This window comes from Physeter macrocephalus, chromosome 19 (genome assembly GCF_002837175.3).
Source record: "Physeter macrocephalus isolate SW-GA chromosome 19, ASM283717v5, whole genome shotgun sequence".
Lineage (NCBI taxonomy): Eukaryota > Metazoa > Chordata > Mammalia > Artiodactyla > Physeteridae > Physeter > Physeter macrocephalus.
In genome coordinates, this window is record NC_041232.1 from 84,824,251 (window position 1) to 84,846,242 (window position 21,992).

The 21,992-nt window shown below is 46.4% G+C and overlaps 1 protein-coding gene across 1 annotated transcript in view; it reads left to right on the forward strand.

Moving 5' to 3' along the window:
• ZNF407 (zinc finger protein 407) overlaps window positions 1-19,648 on the forward strand; it is a 537,200-nt gene extending 517,552 nt beyond the window's left edge. Inside the window, exon 11 of the mRNA XM_055080461.1 lies at window positions 19,190-19,648. Coding sequence (XP_054936436.1) covers window positions 19,190-19,231 — 42 coding nt within the window. The 3' untranslated portion in view covers window positions 19,232-19,648. The remainder of the gene's footprint in view (window positions 1-19,189) is intronic.
• Window positions 19,649-21,992: the final 2,344 nt, after the last annotated feature.

The following is a 21,992-nucleotide window of genomic DNA, read 5'->3' on the forward strand; positions in this document are numbered from 1 at the left end:
TGGCCCCAGACAACAGTGATCTCTGGTGGGAAGTAAACGAAGAGACCTGACGGTGATTCAGACCCAAAGCTGCAGAGCGGCCAGGAGGGACACAGCTCCTCAGTACCTAAACCTGTGGTTTTTAACTTTTCCGTCCCGAACTAACTTCCAGCACATCTCGGGTCACGCGCTTTGAATGGACATTCGACTCACTTGGCCCTTTTATTTTTACTAAACAAATGTTGGGTTTTCGATGTGGATTCCTTACTGCCACTAGCGCATGGAATTCTGACTGCTAGAAGGTCCACCTTGTTTCCAGCGTGTCACGTGCTTTTCACATGCATCTGTCAGGCACCCCGAGTCGGAGGGTGTGCTGCTGGCCCCAGATCTCAAAACGTCCCCTGGGACTTGGTCAGGGCTTTAGGCGCTGGCAAAGGAGGTGGGGGACTTTGAGATTTCCCCCCAGATGAAGGGCTGCAGTCCTGCCGATATTCTTCAGCACCCATGGCGGGGGATGGTCGCTCCGTCCTCTCGGGATCAGTGGTGGGTGGCAGCGGCATGGCTCCACCATGGAATCTGCGGAAAGGCCCCCGCCCCCCACGAGAGGACTGCCTCACGCCCGGTTACTGATGCCACGAGGGACTGTAAAAAGACTTGAAGCCATACGGAGTGCATTTATCAATGCAGAAACGGCCAAATGGCTATTTACTTTTAGAATAAAACACATACGATTATTACGGGATATTCAGAAAATCTAGAAAATCATGTAAAGTAGCTATATATTTCTGCTGCTGCTGTTGAGAAATAACCATCGTTACCATTTTAGCCAATTTCCTTTGAAGCTTTTTAAAATGCATATATGATTTACAAAAACCACTGTCATGCCATGCAAGTGTGTACAGCTTTATGATATTTTCTATCTGATCATAAATCATGAGATTCCTTTAATGATTTTTTAAAATTAATAATCAATTCATTTATTTTTGGCCGCGTTGGGTCTCCGTTGCTGCGCGCGGGCTTTCTCTAGTTGCGGCGAGCGGGGGCTACTCTTCGTTGCGGTGCGCGGGCTTCCCGTTGCGGTGGCTTCTCTTGTTGCGGAGCACGGGCTCTAGGGCACATGGGCTTCAGTAGTTGTGGCACCTGGGCTCAGTAGTTGTGGCGTGGGGGCTCTAGAGCGCAGGCTCAGTGGTTGCGGTGCACGGGCTTAGCTGCTCCGCGGCATGTGGGATCTTCCCAGACCAGGGGTCAAACCCATGTCCCCTGCATTGGCAGGCGGGTTCTTAAGCACTGCGCCGCCAGGGAAGCCCTCTTTAATGATTTTAATGGATACATTATATCCCTTCACAGGGATGTGCTATGAATTACACTGTGACGCAAAGCTTGAAACACAAATATTTCTGCTCATCTTTGGTGATTTCTCTTGGCTGGGGTTCTAGAAATGGCATTCGTGGGTTGAAAGCTTCAAATGCTTTAAAGGTGTTTGTTACCTTGCCTGCCTGCAAAGTGTGGTGTCACCCCTGCCCCACCAGTTAGAGAAACGTCTTCAGTGAAGTCAGTGGCTCCATCCAGTTGGCCAGTCTTGGGTCAGAATGTTCAACAGACAAACTGTGTGTGATAAGAGGGTGAAGGTGTGTGCAAGGCTTTTACACTGCTCTTAATAAATCAAATCACGGAAACTTATGGTGTGCAAGAAGAATACTGGAAGAGCAAGGTGCTCTTTAGATAATTCAAAATTCCATGAAAGTTTTCCTAGGTCAATAAGACAATGGCCATGTACTATTTTTCAGTATTGTTTGAGCAGGCACAGATTGGGGAAAGAAAGTGAAGGAAAGGGAAGCAAACTCATGCTGAAAACACGCGTAGCTGGTGAGAGCAGGAAGGGTGCTTCCTTACCTGTGTAGGACTCAGAAGGTCAGAGCTGGAGGGGCTGTTGGGAATCGTTGCTCAGATAAGAAGAGTGAAGCCCAGAGAAGTTCAAGGACTCACCCAACATCGCTTGTCAGGCTAATAATCGACCCCCAAGTACAATTTAGGTCACCTCTCCTTCTACAGTCAGTATCTCCCTGTACACACACGAGGCCAAACAGTGGTTAGAAACGTGAAACTCTGGGGCTTCCCTGGTGGCGCAGTGGTTTGGAGTCCGCCTGCTGCTTCGGGGGACGCGGGTTGGAGCCCTGGTCTGGGAGGATCCCACATGCCGCGGGGCAGCTGGGCCCGTGCGCCACAACTCCTGAGGCCTGAGCGCCTGGAGCCCTTGCTCCGCAACAAGAGAAGCCACCGCGATGAGAAGCCCACGCACTGCAACGAAGAGTAGCCCCCGCTCGCCGCGGCTAGAGAAAGCCCGCGCGCAGCAGCAAGGACCCGATGCAGCCATACATAAATAAATAAATAAATAAATAAATAAATAAATAAATAAATAAATAAATAAATAAATAAATAAATTTAAAAAAAAAAAGAAACTTGAAACTTTTATCAGGTTAATGCATGATTTTGCCAGAGGATTTACTTATTTTTATTAAGTTGAATGATTTTTAAATGAATTTACTTGATGACCTGGCATAATGGAGACCCAATTTAGGACGTGGTCAACATCTCAACCCGAAGTCAACCATCTTTGGGTCCAGGTAAAAAATTTGGCATAAATTCCAATGATGCAGTGGCCCCAGTCTATGTGGTTAGACGATGCAGTGTGTTAAAAACACAGACTCTGGTTCAAGCCGTGTCACCTTGGGCCACTTACTTACCTGTCCTTTCTTCCTCTGTAAGGTGAAAAAAACACGCTCACCTGCCTCCTACGGTCCTTGGGAGGATTAAACGAGCTTCAGTTTGCAGAGTGTTTGAAGCAATGTCCGGCACATATGAAGTGCAATTAGAGTGCCTGGTACTATAAAGAGTAGTCGTGGTAGGAGAGCTTCAGAAATAGCCCACTTGTACATAATCTGCTCTTTACATCACTTGCTGGAGACAATATTGTGTTGTCTGTTCTCTGTGCATGTCCCAGAGCACATACTCAGTAAATACCTGTGGAATGAATGGATGGATTGATGACAGTTGAGTAAGCCCTTCAGTTTCTCGGCTTTAGACCTCCTCTGCAGGCTTCACCTTACGGTAGGATTTCATGGGGACACCAGTGGTGTCACAAAGTAATGATTATAAGAGTCACCATCCACTGGACACCCCCTAAGGATCGGGCTACATATGTACAGCTGATCTTCGTTCATTGCAGATTCCATATTTGTGAATTTGCCTTCTTTCTAAGATTTATTTGGAACCCCCAAATTGATACATACTCACGGTGCTTTCATGGTTGTTCATGGACATGTGCAGAGCATTGAAAAATCTCCAGTGCACATTCCCAGCTGAGGTCAAACACAGTGATGTCCAGCCTTCTTGTTTCAGCTCTCATGGTGCAAACATGTGTCCTTTTCATGGGCTACTTGTGCCGCGTTGCTCTCACTTTTGTGCTTTATTTATTTATTTATTTATTTTTTGGGGATAATTTTGCAGTTCAAAATGGCCCCCAAGCATAGTGCTGAAGTGCTGTGTCGTGTTCCTAAGTGCAAGAAGGCTGCGACTTGCCTTAGGGAGAAATCAGTGTGAGAGATGAGCTTCATTCAGGAATGACTTACAGTGCTGCTGGCCTTCAGTTCTATGTTAATGAATCAAAAATATATTTTACATAAGATGTTTTTAAACAGGGACACATAAAACGAGCTTATGTGTTGTTTGGTTGATAAATGTGGTGACCAGAGGCTTGCAGGAACCTAACCCTTGATTTTCCCTGGGAACCATGGTTCAGTGTTTGCTGATTCAGGGCACCTGCAACTTCGCAGAGCATAACTACCATATGTAATAAGAACTGACCATAATTCCTTAACATCAGAATGACACTGTGGGCGCCTTCCCCATTTCCTAAAGACAAACATGGTGGCTTAGATGGTTTAATGATCCGTGCTAGACAGCAAAGAGTCAAGTTCTGAATCTGCCTCTGTGGGTCTCCAAACCTGTGCATTTTCCAGTGCACCATGCCATGGCTCCAGCCCACATCATAGAACTCTGAGCTTGCTCTCACCCCTTCTCTGCCCTTACTTTCTTCTCCTCCCTGCCGTACATTCAGACGTTTGCCAGGAAGCAGGCACAAACCCCATCACACAATCAGTTCTGCAAGCCCAAGCCCCCCTCTGTCCTCTGGGTGCTCAGACCACGCCTTGCTTGGGCTCCCCTGAGGCAAGTGCCCTCGTATACTCGAGTCAGGATACAGTTAATTCCATGGATTCTTTGTTTCCACAGTTTAACATCTCTGAAATTGGGATGCATTTTGTCATCAGTGGCATGAATGCTGCAGGCCATTTGTGGTGTGGTGGTGAGATGGTCCACATGTGCTTGAACTGGGGTTTTTTTGCTGGTGGCACAGCTGGACTACTGCAAACCCCCAATGTGGGTCAAGAAATATTTAAGAACCATTTGGGGAAGGAATGAGTTATAAGTGTACGAAAATGTTTCCTTGACACCTTCTGATAAGATGAAATAAACTTGGGGAAACAGTGTCAAGGGTTGGAAGAAACTTCTGGAGTCAACCATGGCTCACTCCAGAAGTGCTGCCCTGTCACCCTTCTTGACTGCACAGAGGATGATAACTTGGGAAAAAGTGGATGTATATAGATGACTCTGAGCTGAATAGTGGTTCAGACGGCTAGACTCTGAATATGAAAATGTTTTAGAGATATCTGCACCAATTCATTTCACCCATATTTACCTACATGTTCCCCATTTTCATTACTCTTCATTCTTTCTCACTTTTCAAACTTCCGGAGGGGATGAATTTTCTTCTTTTAAAGTACAGTTTCTGGAGAATTTACAATCTGCTTGTGGCAAACTTGTTCAGTTTTTGTTTGAAAATATCATTATTTTGTCTTTATTCTTGAAAGATATTGTTATTGGACAAGGAATTCTATAATACTGCTATAGTTATTCAGCACATTGAAGATACCATCCCCTTTCTACAGACTTCCATGGTTGCCACTGAGAATTCAGCTTTGAGTCAGTCACTTCTGTATAGGCAAACGTTTTTTCTCTCTCTCTTCTCTTTGGTGTTCTCAGTTTCATTACTGTATGTCTGGATATGAATTTCTTTTTACGTATCTTACTTGGGAATTATCTGCCTTCCTGAAGCCCTGAATTACTGCCTTTTATCAATGCTGAACTTTCAGCCATTATTTCTTCAAATATTGCCTTTCACATTCCCTTTCTTAACTCTTTGTGAAACTCTGAATAGAGCTGTGTTAGACCTTCTTTCCCTATCCTGCTTGACTTTTACCTTTTCTTTCCCACCTCTTTGACTCTCTGTTATGCATTATGGACAATTTCCTCTCATCTATATTCCACTTCATGAATTCTCTCTTCAGCTGTATCTAATCAGCCATTAAACCATTAATTGAACTGTTAATTTCAGTTATTATATTATTTTCCTTCCTAAAATTACATCAGTTCTTTTTAAAATATTCAAGGTGTTTTAATTTTTCTTGAAACTTGTTTCTTTAAATGCATAAGCATTGTTATTTTATAATCTTTAGCTGTTAATTCCTAATGTCTTTTCATGTCTGCCTCTGTGCTCTTTTGCTTCTGCTGTTTCTGGTTCATGGCATGTTATTTCTTTTTATTATTAAGTATTTTAGTTGTGTCTGCTCATTTTCCTTGGGTGAATTCTTTGAGGTATAAGATGAAGATGCATTTCTTCAGAGAGAGTTTATGTTTGTTTCTGCCAGGAACTTTGGGTGCACTATCAGTTGGGTCCACATTGCACCAAATTCATGGGTTTGATTTTTTTTTTTTTGGACTAACTAAATCATGAGAACTTGAGTTACAAATACAGACATGAGTTGGCTTGTAATAACAGTTATCAGAGACTTTTTTTTTTTTTTTCCTTTTTCCCCTTCTGTGCTCAGCACCAAGGCTCTTCAATTTGGATGGCCCTGGACTTTATCCTCTGTCCTCAGCGCCTTGCAAAGCTATGGAAACTGAAGCTCAGAGGTCCCATTCTTGGCAAATTCCTTCACAGTAGAAATGGCTTCAGTGCTCCACCTCTCTCTCTGCATTTCCACTTCCTCTTAGATTTTGGACTTGTATTTTTTAAACCATTTTGTCAGCTCTTCATGATTTTAAGATTTTTAAAGTTTTCCAATCCTTTCAGTTGTTTGCAGTGAGAGAGAGTTGCTACCACTACCTAGAGCATCAGGAAGAGAAGACCCACCGGCCTCCTTTCCATGGGTGCCCAGGTGGTCTCTTGCTGCCCAGGGCTGCCAACTACTATGCTCCAGGTAGAGCCTTGGCATCACCCCACATTCTGGAAATTTCTGAAATTTCTCTTATTTCCAACAAGCTTCACATTATCATAGGCTGTTAAGTTGGATGAGACCTTGCAGGTTATCTAGACCAAAGTTCTCAAACATAAAATCCCATCAGCACCATATATGAGCGTTATCTTGGTCTGGAGTGCAGGATCTGGGGTCAAGTGGCTAGCCCCAAACTTGGCTTCAGCACTTACTGTGCGACTTTGGGCAAGTTACTCAGCCTCTGTGCCTTCCCACTTTTGTAAAAATGGGATGAATATTAGAAACCACCTAAAATGTTTGTTTTGAGAGTAAACTGAGGTCTGAGTAAGCAGTTAGTGTGGTACTTTGCTCCATATTAAGTGAATTGTAGACATTATTATTATTGTTGTTGTTGTTATTATTATTATTAGAACTTCTCAAGGAACTTCGTAAATATACAGTCAGGCCCTCTCTGTAGGGGTCTGTAGATCCCTCAGATCTATAGAATTAGAATCGCTCTGAGTGGGGCCTCAATAAGGATGCCCAGCTACCTCCATGGAAAAGTTGGACCCATGGCACATTCTAGGTCCACCTGTGCAGCCCAAGCCCTCCTTCACTGTGCAGGCCAAGTGACTTGCCCATATCCAGGGAGCAGGGCAGAGTCTAGATTAGCACGCGGGTCCCGAAGCCCACCTTGGTCCGGTGGGTCCCTTCCCATCCCTCATTTTTCCACACTGTCTTCTGGCCAGAGCCTCACTTCCCTAGGGCTTCCTCTTCACTAGGTCACAACGGGCACTATAATGAGTAAGCTCAAATGTCATCCAGGTAATTCATCACCTTAAGAGCTAAAATAATGCCTCTTCCTAATAAAAAGCCTGTCCCATCAGTGGATGTGCCCAGGAGTCATGTGGGCCCCGTGCCCGCCAGGGGACAGTGGACAGTGAGGGCCACTTGTCTTTGTCTGTCACCTTCTGCACAGTGAACATCTTCATTCAACAAAGATTGCTGGGCTGAGACGGGAGGGAAATCCAGATGTTACAAAACGAGTGCAGTGCTAGCTCCCCTGGAGTTTACGCTTGGGGGACAGAGACCAGGTTTGTGGGTTTCGCATCCTTGCTTAGTACAGAGAATGGTCCACAGTCGAAGGAGGCAAGGAATGAACCACCTCCGAGTGAACACTCCGGGCGCCTCTCCTGGCCCTGTGGTAGAGGCAGGTTCTGGGTCATTGGCTTCTCGTGGTTCTGCTCTATCTCTGCCTAGGGAGGCCTGGAGGACCCCCCTACTAGGGAGCCTGGGGGAGGCTGAGGATGCCCCTGTACTCCCCATAATCATCCACCCCCTGGTTTACATGGGAGAGCTCAGGGGCTTGGTTCCTTGAGGGGCCGGTGCCAGACTGCTGAAACCACTGGGTTTCTTATTGCTGCTCTAGGGCTGAATCCGATATAAAATACATGTTCCCGTTCGTTGCCATTTATGTGTTAGTTATTATTAACAGCCATTATAATTTTTTTCCCAGTGGCAATTACATTGATATTACTATATCTAAATCAAAGAGGACATTGCAGCAATTACTGTCATGAGTTGATTGGGAACCACCTAATTTTTAAGTGACACTACTTTCTTATCAGCATGATCATTTTCCTTCGCAATAAATAATATACCAGGAGAGCTGTGCAACCAAAGAGTGCCGTTTGACACATGATTTTTTTTTCAATAAACAGAAAATGTACCTACAGTTTCTCTTTCATGTAAGAATAATAAAATTAAGTTCTGAATCCTAGGTTCGGGAAACATTTTGATAGATATTAACACCCAATAGCTGAACTGCACGGGGATGAGTAGGGAATGAGCTTTTCATGCTTTCAGTCCTTTTTTCTAAAGCAGGCAAAGAGGGGAGGGAGGGGAAGAGAAAGCAGGAAAGAAGGAAAGAGAGACAAGTGGAAGAGGGAAGCTGTCCCCACCCGGCCTTCTCCCTGCTGGGGCCGAGCTGCTCCCACATCCGGGGGCCACAGGCAAGGCTCCACCAGGGGTGTTGCCACCCGCCAGATGAGCCACAGAGATTCAGGCGAGGTCACCATGGCTCCTCCCAGACCATACCAGGAGCCGGGAAGCTTAGGGGCAGCAGCTTTGGGACACGACGAGAACCCCCTGACTCGCCTTCCACACTTGCTGCTGGTGCCCGGCCAGAGCCTTCTGTTCCCTAGAGGGTGATGGGGCTTCTAGTTGGTGACCTCCCTGTGCAATCAGTGCTTTACGTGGGATCTCTCCTGCGGGCTGGTTTCCTGGAGGAGGAGCCTGGAATGAACACCGGGAGGGGTGAGCCCAGGATGGGAAATCCTGTAGAAAGAGGACCCCCGGCATCATTTCCCTCTGGGGTCTGGCCGAGGCAGCCCCATGTTGGGCCATGGGTGTGGAGCTTCCCTGAGGGAAGGGGGTGGTCACTTTCTCCCTCTGATTGCCGGGAATCCTGTCCCTTCAAGGCCCTCTGGGTCATCTCCCACTACCTGTGTGTCCCCCTGCACCTACTGGAATGGATCTATCTTCTTCTTCCATCCTGTTTTCCTGGTTAGAAATTCCTTCCCCATCTCGATGTGCACCGGTTTCAGCTCAAACGCCCACCACTCCATAAAACTGGCCAGAAACAATCCACTTCCCCAACGTTCCAAGTCAGACACACCCAGTTTAACGACTCAGATATTTTTCTAGCTGTGTGACGTTATGGAATTCACTTAACTTCTCTGGGCCTCAATTCTATCAGTAATGGAGAGTAAAGATCTCCCTTAGTCTCTATCCTTCAAATACTTATTGAACACCTGGTTTGTGTAGGGTCCTGAAAGGTCCAGGACCTGCTGGTTAAGCTGTAGATCGTGGATCCAGGCTGCCTTGGTCCTTACCCAGTGGTTTTATTCACTAGACCTGTGGCCTCAGTTTCCCTGTCTGTAAAGTGGGAGTGATGATAACAGTAGATCCTACCTCACGAGGTGGTTATGTGAATGAAAGAGGTTATTATATAAGCAGTTACATCAGTATCTGGCCCAACATGAGTGAGATGTGTTAGATAATATTGAGTTTAAAAATGGTACTTGAGCAGACCCCCCGTTAGGCTCCCAGCCCAGAACCCCCCTGAGCTCCCAGCCCAGAACCCCCCACTGTCCAATTCAACAGGCATGAGCCTCTCAGTGAGTGAACACTTGAAATCTGGCTTGTTCAAACCATGTTAAAAAAAAAAAAGAATGAAATATCTTAAAAATTTTTTTGTATTGATTACAAGTTAAAATGATAATATTTTGGATATATTGGGCTTAATGAAATACATTAGGAAAATTGATTTCATCGTTTTTCCTGTGGCTACTATAGGAGGTTTTGTGTTACACATGTGGCTTGAATCTGCAGTTCTCATTTCATTTCCGTTGTTCAGTTTTGTTCTAGAACACCCTCTTCCGGGGATTAAGTAAAGTAAATGTGTCAAGCGCTCAGCACAAAGCCTGGAGCACAGTAGGTGCTTGTTAAAGGCCACACCTCCCTTCCCAGGTCACCTGGCTCATGGTGCACGTGTGCCCTTTCCCGATGTACGGTTCCTGCGGGCAGGACCACGTGTGGGTGGTTCTTAGCGCTCCCACCGCAGGCAGCACCTTACAGTAGAGACGTGCACGCCTGTGCTGGCTGCTGGGGCCCCTGTCCTACAGGTGGGTGTCCTCTGGAGCGCCTTACCGCATGGTCCCCGGGCAGGGTTCCCTGTCCCGCTCAGGCCCAGCGCAGAGTGGGACCCCAGGCGGGGGGCTTCGGGGCCCAGCCAGGCCTCTGCCCTTCCCCAGCCGCCCCCGTTCGCATGCTGTGCTCTCCTGGCCTCCGGTTGCTCCAGAGGGGATGGGGCTGAGGCGGCGGACAGACGATACTGTGGGTTAACGCCACATCCTGTCCCCCTTCACTGCATCCGGGGCTGCGTGAAGAGCCCTGGAAACGAGAAATAAACGTGTGCGCGTGATAATGAGATCGCTGGTGGAGCGTCATCTTGAAGGGACCGCAGCAATTAAGCCTGCTGACTTACACAGGTTAGAATGACAACGTGCCCACACAGGCCTGGCACAGCCACGTGATAGGGACCCCGGCCCCGCTCGGCTGCCCGCGCGGGGAGCGGCTGTCAGCCGCCAGGGATCGGGGCCCCCCGCTGCTCACGTCGCCTCTTCCACGGGCTGCCGGCTAGCGAGCACCTGGGTCCATAGACTCCCCCACGCCCTGCAGAGTCCTCGTGTGAAGGAGCAGGTTTTGGTACCCGGCACCCTCTGGTCCAGCGTTACCCGAACACCTAGGGATGCCCGTGGAGCGGGCCGCCCAAGCCTCGAGAGTCATGACAAATCGCGCAGATGGCGGTGCGGACAGGTTGTCGGGGCGAGGCTGAGGCAGCAGGATGGGGACCAGGGGCTGCGTGATGACACCCCTCACGCCCCACTGGGGTGGAGGGCGCCCCAGCAGTGACACGTGCCAGAGTGCTCTGGATGAGGTGAATGTGGTGCAGGGCCCGGGGGCTGCCCCTCCCGTCTGCTCACCCCCAGCCAGGAGCTTGAGAGAGAGCCCGCTTGCCCGTGGTTGCAAGACCACATCTGCTCTAAGCTGCTGGTGCTTCTTGGAGAAGACTGGGGGTTTGAGCTTCACTTTGAGGAGGTCTTGCCCAGCAGCGGGCCACTCTCTGCCCTCGTCAGGGGGTCCTCACCCTCCATCCCACACCCTCTAAAACGTCAGCGCTGGGCCCTTTCCCGCCCTCTGCTGATGGACCCTCTGTGCAGGGGTCCAGCCTAGCTCGGGGCTTAGGCCTCTGCAAGTGGAACAGGGCCTGTGTCACCAGAGCCACCCCTCAACTCGAGGACCGCTCTGTCCCGCAAACTGAAAGGCCGCAAACCAGCACTGACTGCCGGCTCTCGGGGAGCTTGCTTTGCCGTGGACGCCTCTGTGCAGGGAGATCCATAGGGCTGTGCCGACCCTCAGCCAGCTCCTTGTGCACCAGGAACAAGGTAGGAGAAGAGGGGTGGACGCGGTGACGTGTCTGGGAAAGGACCAGCTGTCCTCGCCGACCTAAGGGGTTCGGGGCCTGGGGCCGCAAGGAGGTGAACCCTTCATTCCAAGGTGCTGAGTTGTGGAGGGTGGAGGGCTTCCTTGGACCCTCCGCCCCTTGGAGGTGCCGGGCCTCCTGGCCTTGCCCCTTAGTCATGAATCTTGTGATCTCTCCGGCCAGAGGTCTCTTGGAGACACCACTCGGGCAGGATTGCAGTAACCAGGGCATCAAAGGGACAAAGAGACCCAGTTCCCAGATCGTCCCCATGGTGAGTTATCCAACTTTTGTTGGGTGCTGGAGACCCAGGGAAGTGCTCCATCCCGGGCTCCGGGGATCTCTCAGGTTCATCTCTCGCCCCCCAAGGGGCCTCTGCCTGTTGCTGTCTGGAACTCTGATTCCATGGGCTTCCCAGCATCCATCCTGTACCATGCGTTTCTTGTGTTTTGGGTGGGATGGCCCACTCCCCGGAGGGAAATCCACTCTTCCTGACACACACAGATTCACTTGGCTCAATCTGAGGGAAGTGGAGGCCTTTGTGGAAGGTGGTGGGTGGAGTGTGGATGCAGTGGAAGCAGAGCCTGTGCAAGCAGCCGTGTGGTGAAGCAGCCTGAGAACGGAATCCCTGAGAAATAGAGCTGGATCCCTGATCAAACTGTGCCTGAAGGTTGCCCTACCTCTGAACTTTCCCGTTACATGAGCCCCCTAATTGTTCAAGGCAGTTTGACTTGGATTTTCTCACACTTGCACTCCTGATTTTTAATGTAATACATAAAATAAATATGAACCACTTTATATGTTTAATATGAATATATAAATATTTTAAAAGTAATCCACTGTGGACCTGTCCTAGGCCAGGCTTCATCTACTTTGGGCGAGAAGGGTCATAGAGGTAATGCATTTCAAGACTTTGCTACTCACTTCCTGGGATTTCTTCTCATCTTTCTAATCTCAAGTCTCAAAGCCATAAGGGCTGTAACCGACTGCTCTGACATCATGGTGTGGGGAGCAGGCTCAGCTCATTTTAGGACCTCCCTGACTGTCTGGAACCGAACCCCCTGTGTCTCGGAGGTGCACCCGTGACCATGCGCCAGCCCGGGGCTGACCGGGAGGCAGGCTTACCTTCAGGGATTTCGGTCTCCAGGGAGACAGACGTATAAGTAGATAGTAGACCAGGGTGCCATGGAAAGTGCTAGAAATGAGGGGTGAGCAAAGTGCTACTGGAGCCCAGAGGTGAGAGTAACTCTCTTCACCTGGACAGAACCGGAACTTGGTGAAAATAAACAAGCTCACGTAAGGCAGACAGGTGGCCAGGCTGCCTCTGCTCTCACCGCCAATCCCTTTATTAACCGATAGTAACATTTTTTAAAGCTCGCCCATGAAGGAAAAGGTCTCACCTGGAAGCCCGGAGTGCCCAGGATTTCTCAGATTCGCATTTGGGGGTCCACAGAGACGCTGAAATGTTGACCTGCAGAAGAGGGGGTAGCACTCCTTGCCCAGCCCGGCCCCCCCCGAGAGCCCCGCCGGATCCTGCCCTCTGGCCCCTCCGGGAACCCTCTGAGGTCATCACAGCCTCATTTCCAGGCCCCCTGCCCTGGCTCCAGCCTGGCTCCCCCGAGTTGCACCCACTCTGCGGGTGCAGGTCCATTATTATCTTGCTGGCCCTGCTTGGAGAAAGGCCATCCTCTCTCGGCTGCGAGGCCCCTCCTGTGGGGTGGCCGCTAGCCACGTGTGCGGCCATAACTGCGGCCAGAAGCCAGGGAGGGTGAGGGACGGGTGCTGGGGACACCGGGGGGCTCATCCTACCCCGCACAGAAACGCGCGGCCGGGGCGCTGGAATGCTGCCTTCCTGCCCCCGTGTCCAGGGCCATTTGTAAACCCCTAACTTCGATTGTATCTGCAACCCAACTGCTTCCTTTTTGACACCAAGACGCTTTCTTAGGTCTTTCCCAGCCAGAGAGCTCTTACTCGCATGGCTAGGGTGGTATATTAAGAAGCACTTGCGTGGCTGATAATTTTTCTCTGATGAAGGCCACAGCCTCTTAAATTCCTGTCATTTCTATGGACCTATTTTTAAATAAAGGACACGGGGTGCCACGCTGCTTGTTCCAAGAGACCTGATCCAAAAGTGGATGCAAATCAGGTGCCCTCCCTCTCGGGATAATTGTAAAATATTATGATGATGATACCCACATGCCATGGAGGAAAGACCCGTCCGAGGACGGCTGCTGTTTGTACTTCATTCCCCTGTAAAAGGACCGATGTTCAACTGGTGACTGGTGATGCCTGGGCAGGGGAGGGGACACTGGTGTGACAAACAGTGTGACTAGAGAAGCAGAGGAAGATGGGAGCGTTCTGGTCCCCTAGGACCTACCTTTATTTTTTTAAATTTTATTGCCATGAACAAGACTTACAAAGAACTTTATTGAAATGGAAATACTGAGTATTTTTTATACTTATTTTCATTTACTTCTTTTTCTTTTTTAAAAAATTTTTACTGGAGTATAGTTGATTTACAATGTGGTGTCAGTTTCCACTGTACAGCAAAGTGAACCAGTTATACATTTATCCATTCTTTTTTAGATTCCTTTCCCACATAGGCCATTATAGAGTACTGAGTAGGCTTCCCTGTGCTATACAGTAGGTCCTTATTAGTTATCTATTTTATAGATAGTGGTGTGTATATGTCAATCCCAATCTTCCAGTTTATCCCTCCCCCCCCTTACCCCCTGGTAACCATAAGTTTGTTTTCTTCCTCTGTAACTCTATTTTTGTTTTATAGATAAGTTCGTTTGCACCTTTTTTTTAGATTCCACATATAAGTGATATCATATGACATTTGTCGTTCACTTTCTGTCTTATTTCACTCAGTATGACAATCTCTAGGTCTGTCCATGTTGCTGCAAATGGCATTATTTCATTCTTTTTCATGGCTGAGTAATATTCCATTGTATATATGGACCACATCTTCTTTATCCATTCATCCATCGATGGACATTTAGGTTGCTTCCATGTCCTGGCTATTGTAAATAGTGCTGCAATGAACGTTGGGGTGCATGTATCTCTTCGAATTACGGTTTTCTCTGGGTATATGCCCTGGAGTGGGATTGCTGGATCATATGGTAGCTCTAGTTTTAGTTTTTTAAGGACCCTCCGTACTGTTCTCCACAGTGGCTCTGGCTTTATTTAAAAGGCAGTGAATGGGGCTTCCCTGGTGGCGCAGTGGTTGCGGGTCCGCCTGCCGACGCAGGGGACGCGGGTTCGTGCCCCGGTCCGGGGGGATCCCGCGTGCCGCGGAGCGGCTGGGCCCGTGAGCCGTGGCCGCTGAGCCTGCGCGTCCGGAGCCTGTGCTCCGCAACGGGAGAGGCCACGACGGTGAGAGGCCCGCGTACCGCAAAAAAAAAAAGAAAAAAAAAAGGCAGTGAATGTAGAGGTAGAGGGTTTGCCGTCACCTTCTGCTGAGCGACCCCAGGACACGCCTATCCCCTTTCTGCATCTCCTTCTGCCCCGCTTAGAACTGGGTGAAAACCCTTTTGCCACCAGAGTGCTCTGGTAGCAGACGGGTGGTGGACGCCACAGCCGACGGTCAACGTAAGGGAGCTGAAAGTGCAAGGATAAAAGGCACCATTTTCATGTTCCATCAAGCGCTTGATTTGTAATTCGCACCTAGGTCACCTCCGGGTTGCTCGGAGATGCTTCAGAAAACTGCATCTCGCAGGATGGGACTCCCTTCAAAGGCAGTGAGACTCAGGACCTTGCTGCTCACTGTGCGGCTCTGACATCAGCAGACCCTGGGAAATGCAGACTCCCAGGCCCTGCCCAGACCTGCTGAGTCAGGACACGCATTGCAACAGGTGAGCGTGTGTACAAGAAAGCTGGGGACACAGCACCCTCGAGTGGAAGACAGCCTTGGACCCCGGTCTCTGTTCAGCCAGTGACTGAGTGATCTAGGAAGGTCACTTTTCTGTGCTGCATTTTCCCATCTGTAAAATGGGAATGCCTTGGACAAGGCACCTAATCTTCTTGGATCTCGCTTTCTCCATTTATAAAGGCATCATTCGCCCTTATCAATTTGATAGGAAAGAGGTGAAGATAGTGACATTGTACTCTAATCTAACGAATTAGTAAGCATGTTCCAAGAGGTTACAGAAAGTATATGCAAAAGTTGACACTATAAATATTATTCAGTAACGATAATGACAGCACTTTCATTTTTACTGCTGAGAGAATGAGCTGTTTTACAGCTGCGGTGACACCAGGGCTCCATCAGCGCAACCTTGTTCCGTGTACCCGATGTACCCGGATGTAAGTAATTCTCCAAAAGTTACTTTGATAAAAACCCTCAAGGAGACAATTCAATTTCCAAATGTAAATTCCAACAACATACAGAGGGACCACTATTGCTTCCAGTCCCCTGGTGAGAAATGAGGTTTTCTACGAAATGAGATTGCCTTTGACATTCTTGCTGTTCCTGCAAAGGGTTTTTCAATGTTAAAAGAAGCTCTTTCTGTTGGGAAAGGATTTGTTCATGTAAAGTTGAAAGTTTACGCTTGTTATGCATGAGTTCAAGGAAGACAGAAATGATGTAGAAAGACAGGAATATTCAGTGTCGTGTGGTTTTGAAGGGCTTGCTTCCGAGCCTTAATTATGATCCGTCAGTTGTACAGAGGATGAGATTCTCGCCGTGTGAACAGGAGACGTGGACCCACCGCTGTCTCTCCCCACTCGTACCCCCCTCACCCTACAGTGCTTCCCGCCGCCGGTGTGCGCGTCCGGCCACCACAGCGCAGAAGCTGCCGGATTCAGAATTCCATTGCAGGTGGAACGGCCAACTCAGTTTCTAGATATTTTGCTCTTACAAACATTGTCCACGTTCTATAGGCAATAACACGAGCAGGTGAAATACTCCGGGGAGAAAAACTCACCACGTGATGATAAAGTTTTCCTCTATTTGATTTTCATGATTTGACATACAAGAATACATTGATAGGAGAGGAGACCTTCTCTGTAGCATTAAAAGTAAATTGTGGGCATTCAGCCCTTAATTCCGTTGAGTGTTTGTTTGTTTTCCCAGAAGGCTGTGTGATATTTAGATGACACAGAATCAAATGATCTGGACGCCTAACTTGTGCTGGATTAAAGGGTGTCTTGAGTGGAACACACTTCGGTGGTCAGAACCGTGATATTCTTCTTGGTTTGGCCATCACCTCATCCAACAAAAGATTTAGAACGGAGCCCAGTTGTTATTCTGTGACACTTTGAATCAGGCATCTAGGGAAGGACCTCGGCAACTTACAAAAAAACCAGAGACGGCCTGGTGCCCTGGGAAGGAAGCTGCCTGTGCTCCGGCTTCCTTCTCTGTGACCTTGGACAAGGCACCTAATCTTCTTGGATCTCGCTTTCTCCATTTATAAAGTGGGTAGAACCACATGGTCCCTTACATCCCAAGTTGTACCATTTACAGGACGATGGAGTCTTCTCATCCGTGCCAGGCAGAGCGCGTCCCGGGCTCCCTCCAGGTGTGTGTCTGCCGCCCGCCCCTCCCCTGGGGTCCGGCACCCACAGGGCAAGGTAAAGACTTCCAAGCTGGATGCCCTTTCTTCCCTAAACATGCTTCTGCATCTCCCGCCGGCCAGAGAGACCACTCACTCTGGTCATTCTAAGATACGGTTCAGCTCTTTACGTGGAGAGGGCAAGGCACGGCAGTAGCTGACAATTTATGGACCATTTTCCTGAGGCCTAAGCGCAAATCCATTGGACGTTACCACCAGTCAGCAGGGGGTGTTTTAATTATTATTTCATGTTGGCATGAAGACACTGTCAGTGCCCTTCAAGGGAAACTCCTGCTCTGGGGGGCCGCTGGACTCTGTACTTTTGGCACATGCTTCCCAGCACATGAGGCATGTATTGGTTTCCCTAAACTATACTCCATGGAGTACTTACCCTACCTCTTGAGAGATGCAAGACTCGCTTCCCAGCGGGATCGGTGTCTCCCGGGATGCTTTGAGCAAGCGCTGAAGGGCAGGTCTACGGTGAGCAAGATCATCTTATCGAGAATGGATGCTGGTTATCTGTTTTATATATAGTAGTGTGTATATTTTTAATCCCGAGCTCCTAAGTTATCCCCCCCCTCTTTCCCCTTTGGTAACCGTAAGTTTCTATTCTATATCTGTGAGTCAATTTCTGTTTTGTAAGTAAGTTCCTTTGTATCATTTTTTTAGTACCACATATAAGTGATATCGTATGATATTTGTCTTTCTCTGTCTGACTTACTTCACTTAGTGTGATCATCTCTAGGAACATCCAGTTGCGGACAAGGACCTACCAAATAGCAAAGGCAACTACACTCAATATCTTGTAATAACCTACAATGGAAAAGAATCTGAAAAAGAATGTGTATATATACATATACATATGTATACATATATATATAGTCAATCACTTTGCTGTACACCTGAAACTAACACAACACTGTAAATCAACTATATTTCAATTAAAATTAGGAAAAAATGAATAGATGCTGAGACAGTATTTACACCCGGCCACTTTTAGTCTCGTTTTCACATCTCATTAGCTACTCATATCTGGAGAAAGAATTATACAGAAGACTAAAGCATACAGAATTGAAATAGGCACCTTATTTGACTTTTTTGGAATATCAACTCTCTACTATCAATAATTACTTGAACTGATACATACTGGGAAAATATTATTTATTTTGAATAGCACTTTTTTTTTTTTTTGCCTGTGTTCCACAGTTTGCTCATGGTAACAGCAACAAGGTTCTCATATCAAACATTCTTCCTTTTATAAGTTGAATTAACATGATGCTACAGGTCTACTAAAAAATGGAATTCCAAGGTTAAAATGCCCATACCAATGGTCTTGAGAATCCAGAGTTTTACATTTTGACTTCTGAAATATGATCATAATTCTGGGCCATAACTAGAAAATTAGTTACAGAAAATCTAACTTAAAAAAAAACTGCCAACAATCCCCAAAATTAACTAATAAAGTTTGCATAAATTTTGTCTCTAGAGAAGTATTATAAATAACAAACAATATTGAATAAAACAAGAGAATGGAAGTATAGAGAACAGTAATTATGAATTCATCAAATCAGGCCATTTGCACCTGGGCTACGTTCATAAAACTTGCATCGTAACCCCTAGGAAATTATTATCCACAGTTGATCGTGCTTGGTCTTTTCCCATCATATATTTTCTGAAAGTTGCACGTTGCTCATCTGTTTTTATACAAATCTAAAAGATGGTATTTATCCCATGTGTACATGTGGTCAAGTGATCAAGAAAAATATCTTCAGTGCTGAGCACTCCTTGCCCCATTTTAAAGGAAATCCTGACGGTAGTCAATTCGCGCTAATTGGGAGCTCTACGAAGGGGTTAAAACGTTACCCATTACAAGTCAGGTGGCCATTATAAACGTTACCCAAATAAGAGCCAGAAACAGGAAGCCAAAAAGCAGGTCCCTACGGCAGGCATGTCTTAAATGATATCATTTGTCAAGTTTCCAGCATCTTGTCGTGGCAAACACACAAAAAGAAGGTCTGTGTTGTACTGAGGACATTACATCCTCATTAGCTGGAATGTTCCTTAAGCACATAATGCAAGATTTTCATTTTAATAGAAGCAGCTACTTGTCACTGCACTGTCATTAGATAAATACTGAATGTAATACTAATGACCATTTATAGATGCTCCATTCTACTCCTGAGAAACTCCATTCAGATGAAATCATATAATAACAATTTATAGAACATGTCATGCAAAACTTCTGTGTCATTTCTTGCAAACTATTCCCTGATCTTTTTTTTTTTTTTTTAATGCTGAAGTCAGTCAACAGCGGAAGTCATCATCTAAGGGACCTGAAATGACATTGTTGGTATTTTTTGCGTGCAAGACAGATTGGAAGGAAGAGCATTTGGCTTTCTAGAAGTCACAATGGAATGGGAAGGAAGAGTTGGGACTCCCTTGTTTCTTGGCATACTTAACTGGAGTCAAGGCTCTCCATCTGCCCAGCCAGAGACCTCAAGGCTGATGTGCAGAGAAGGCCACCCTAAGAACCCAGAAATAATTCATCCACCGTGATCGTTCAGCCCTGGCCCCGTCTCTAAAACAAAGACTGACAATTGCTCTGAATTATGGATGTACTTTTTGTGATATGTAATACAGTTCAGAAGAAAGGTGGTGAGAGCACTGCACCATTTCACCTCCCATTAGAGGCTGGTCTTGAACGATAATCCCAGAAGATGCAACTGATGCTGAACTATGACCCTCAATTTACAAATCATTTTTCAGAAGAATAAAAAAAAGTTTAAACATATTTTTGGCATTATCTGAACAGGCAGAATCTTTCATGCTTGTTTTCTAAGAATAAATGAAAACAGCATGCACTGTAGTTTCTTAGTGTGGGGAAAGACGGAGCAGGGTTTTCAGATTATATTTTATTTTAAACCTGGGTGTTTGCATTTTTTTTAACATTGCTGAATTTGGTATATACCTTCAAAACATAATCAATTTCTATTCTGTAGCTTAAGGGATCCACCAGTTAAAATGTTGGTCTTTCATCTTTATTACTCTCCCATTAAAATGAGAGAAACCGGGCTGCACTTCAGTTTAGAAGAAGCAATTTAGTTGGCGATGTCCTTACTACTCAAGTCTTGACAGAAGAAGAAAATGCGCGATTGCTTGGACTTCACACATCTAGCTGCATAGGAAGCAACTAAGCCTACCCGACAGATGCTATGTTAAATTGAATAATATTCTTTGATGAGATGATCTGATTACACGTTTCGCCACTACCGGTCATTCCCTTGCACTTACATTCATAAAACCTGTCCCCTCCCCTTTGTTTGTGTATCGAAAAGGTAGGCAAAGTCTCCTTCCGTTTCGCTATAGCTGTGAGGTCTGAAAGGGACAGATTAATAATGGAGCGGCACACTGGACCAGCTTCTCTGGTACCCTGAACTAGTAACCCTTTGCTATAATGAGGACACAAAGAGCCTCCCATCAGGCTGCTCCCCTTCTTCATAACTCAAAAGCGTCACAGTGGCAATAGCCTCCAGTGCTATTTGTCTTTAGTGCAGTTGTGACACTTGGGCATGATCCATAATTTGGTAGCTATTTACCGTGACATTTCCCTTCAGTGCAGCCATAACAGTCAGTGAAGCCATTATTTGGTCCCATTTACCATATAAATTGTATTGTTGTGCATGCATGCTGGCAGCTACGTTAGGTACCTGAAAATGAGTAAATCTTGTAAAACAGATACTAACAGCTATTCAGCAGTAGGACTGCCTTGCTCCTCAGACAGAAGGAAAGAAAAATTAAATATGGTCACCAAGTTTCCTGGAGCATCTTTAATTGCGTGTCTATTTATTTAGCATGTTAGAGACGCCGAAACCCAAGGCTTTGAAAAATACTCTGGCGGGCTCTGCCTTCATTAGAAAGGCACGATGGCATTCCCACCCTAATGATGAAAACCGGAGCAGCCTTTGGTGAGCTGAAGGTTAGAACGAAGGCGGATCAGCTGCGGGCTTGATTCAGAGGGGAAGGCGCAGGACTCGTTACTTTCGTGTCTGTGACATCAGGCGATAGTGACAAGAAGCATCTCATTCCACCAGGACATGTGGAGAAGTAAAATGGGAACAGAGCATCAGTGGCTGCTGTGCTATTTCCACGATCAGAGATAAAACACACCTTCCAAAAGTCTCTCACACGAAGCACAATCATTTTAGATCATTTTGGTCCGTACTTTGCACGATGCTATTTGACATTCCCTACTTAGGCTTATGAAGGGTGCTCTTAGGTACCTACAGTGCTTTCCCCTGTGTGGCCCGTGTTTTGTTATGTAGACCCTCACTGTGGATGGAGCACATCCTTCTCCCTTTCCCGTGCCTGTATTAAATTTTTAAAGTCCCCTGAATCTCTGTAGTTTCCCTTTCCCAAACCTGCTTTTTGTCTATATGTTTTCAACACTAATTTTCTTCTTAAGGGAAGAGAGAAATTTTCCATCCTACACGTGCCTCACTGGGATGACTGCACATAAAAGCCATTAAATGAGAGATGCTTCTTTAAAAGAGGTTTGTGCTCACTTAATTTTTTTTCTAATAATCTAACAAAGTCAAAGTTTTGGGAGAATCCCTCCAAATTTCTATTTAGATAGTTGGCTGGTGATTTATAGAAAAAGAAGGACTGTTTCCTGAGAATATGGACTCTGAGAAATGGCTGACTTCTGCTGTATCTCTCATTTATTAACAACTTACTAGCATCAGACCAGACTCTTCCAACGCAAAGAACTCATGAACTATTTTCAAGACCAATGTTAAAATCTCATCAAGCTGAAGACATACTGATTTGATCAGATCTTGCATCAGGAATTAATTTAGTTCCCTGGGACAATAAAATCTGGAATGAGACCGTCCATGAGTAAAGAATTGAATGTAAAGGTTTTACCTCTGTGCCATTGAGGGAAGTTTTATTAGCACATTTTTTTTTTTTTTTTTGCAAGGGAGGAGCAAAAGAAAAAAAAAGAAAAGAGAAAGAGAAATCTATTCATTAGAACTTACTTTTGTTTTAAAAAATATTATCTCCGTTACTAACTAAAAATAAATTGATTTGAGTAATTCTGGGGCA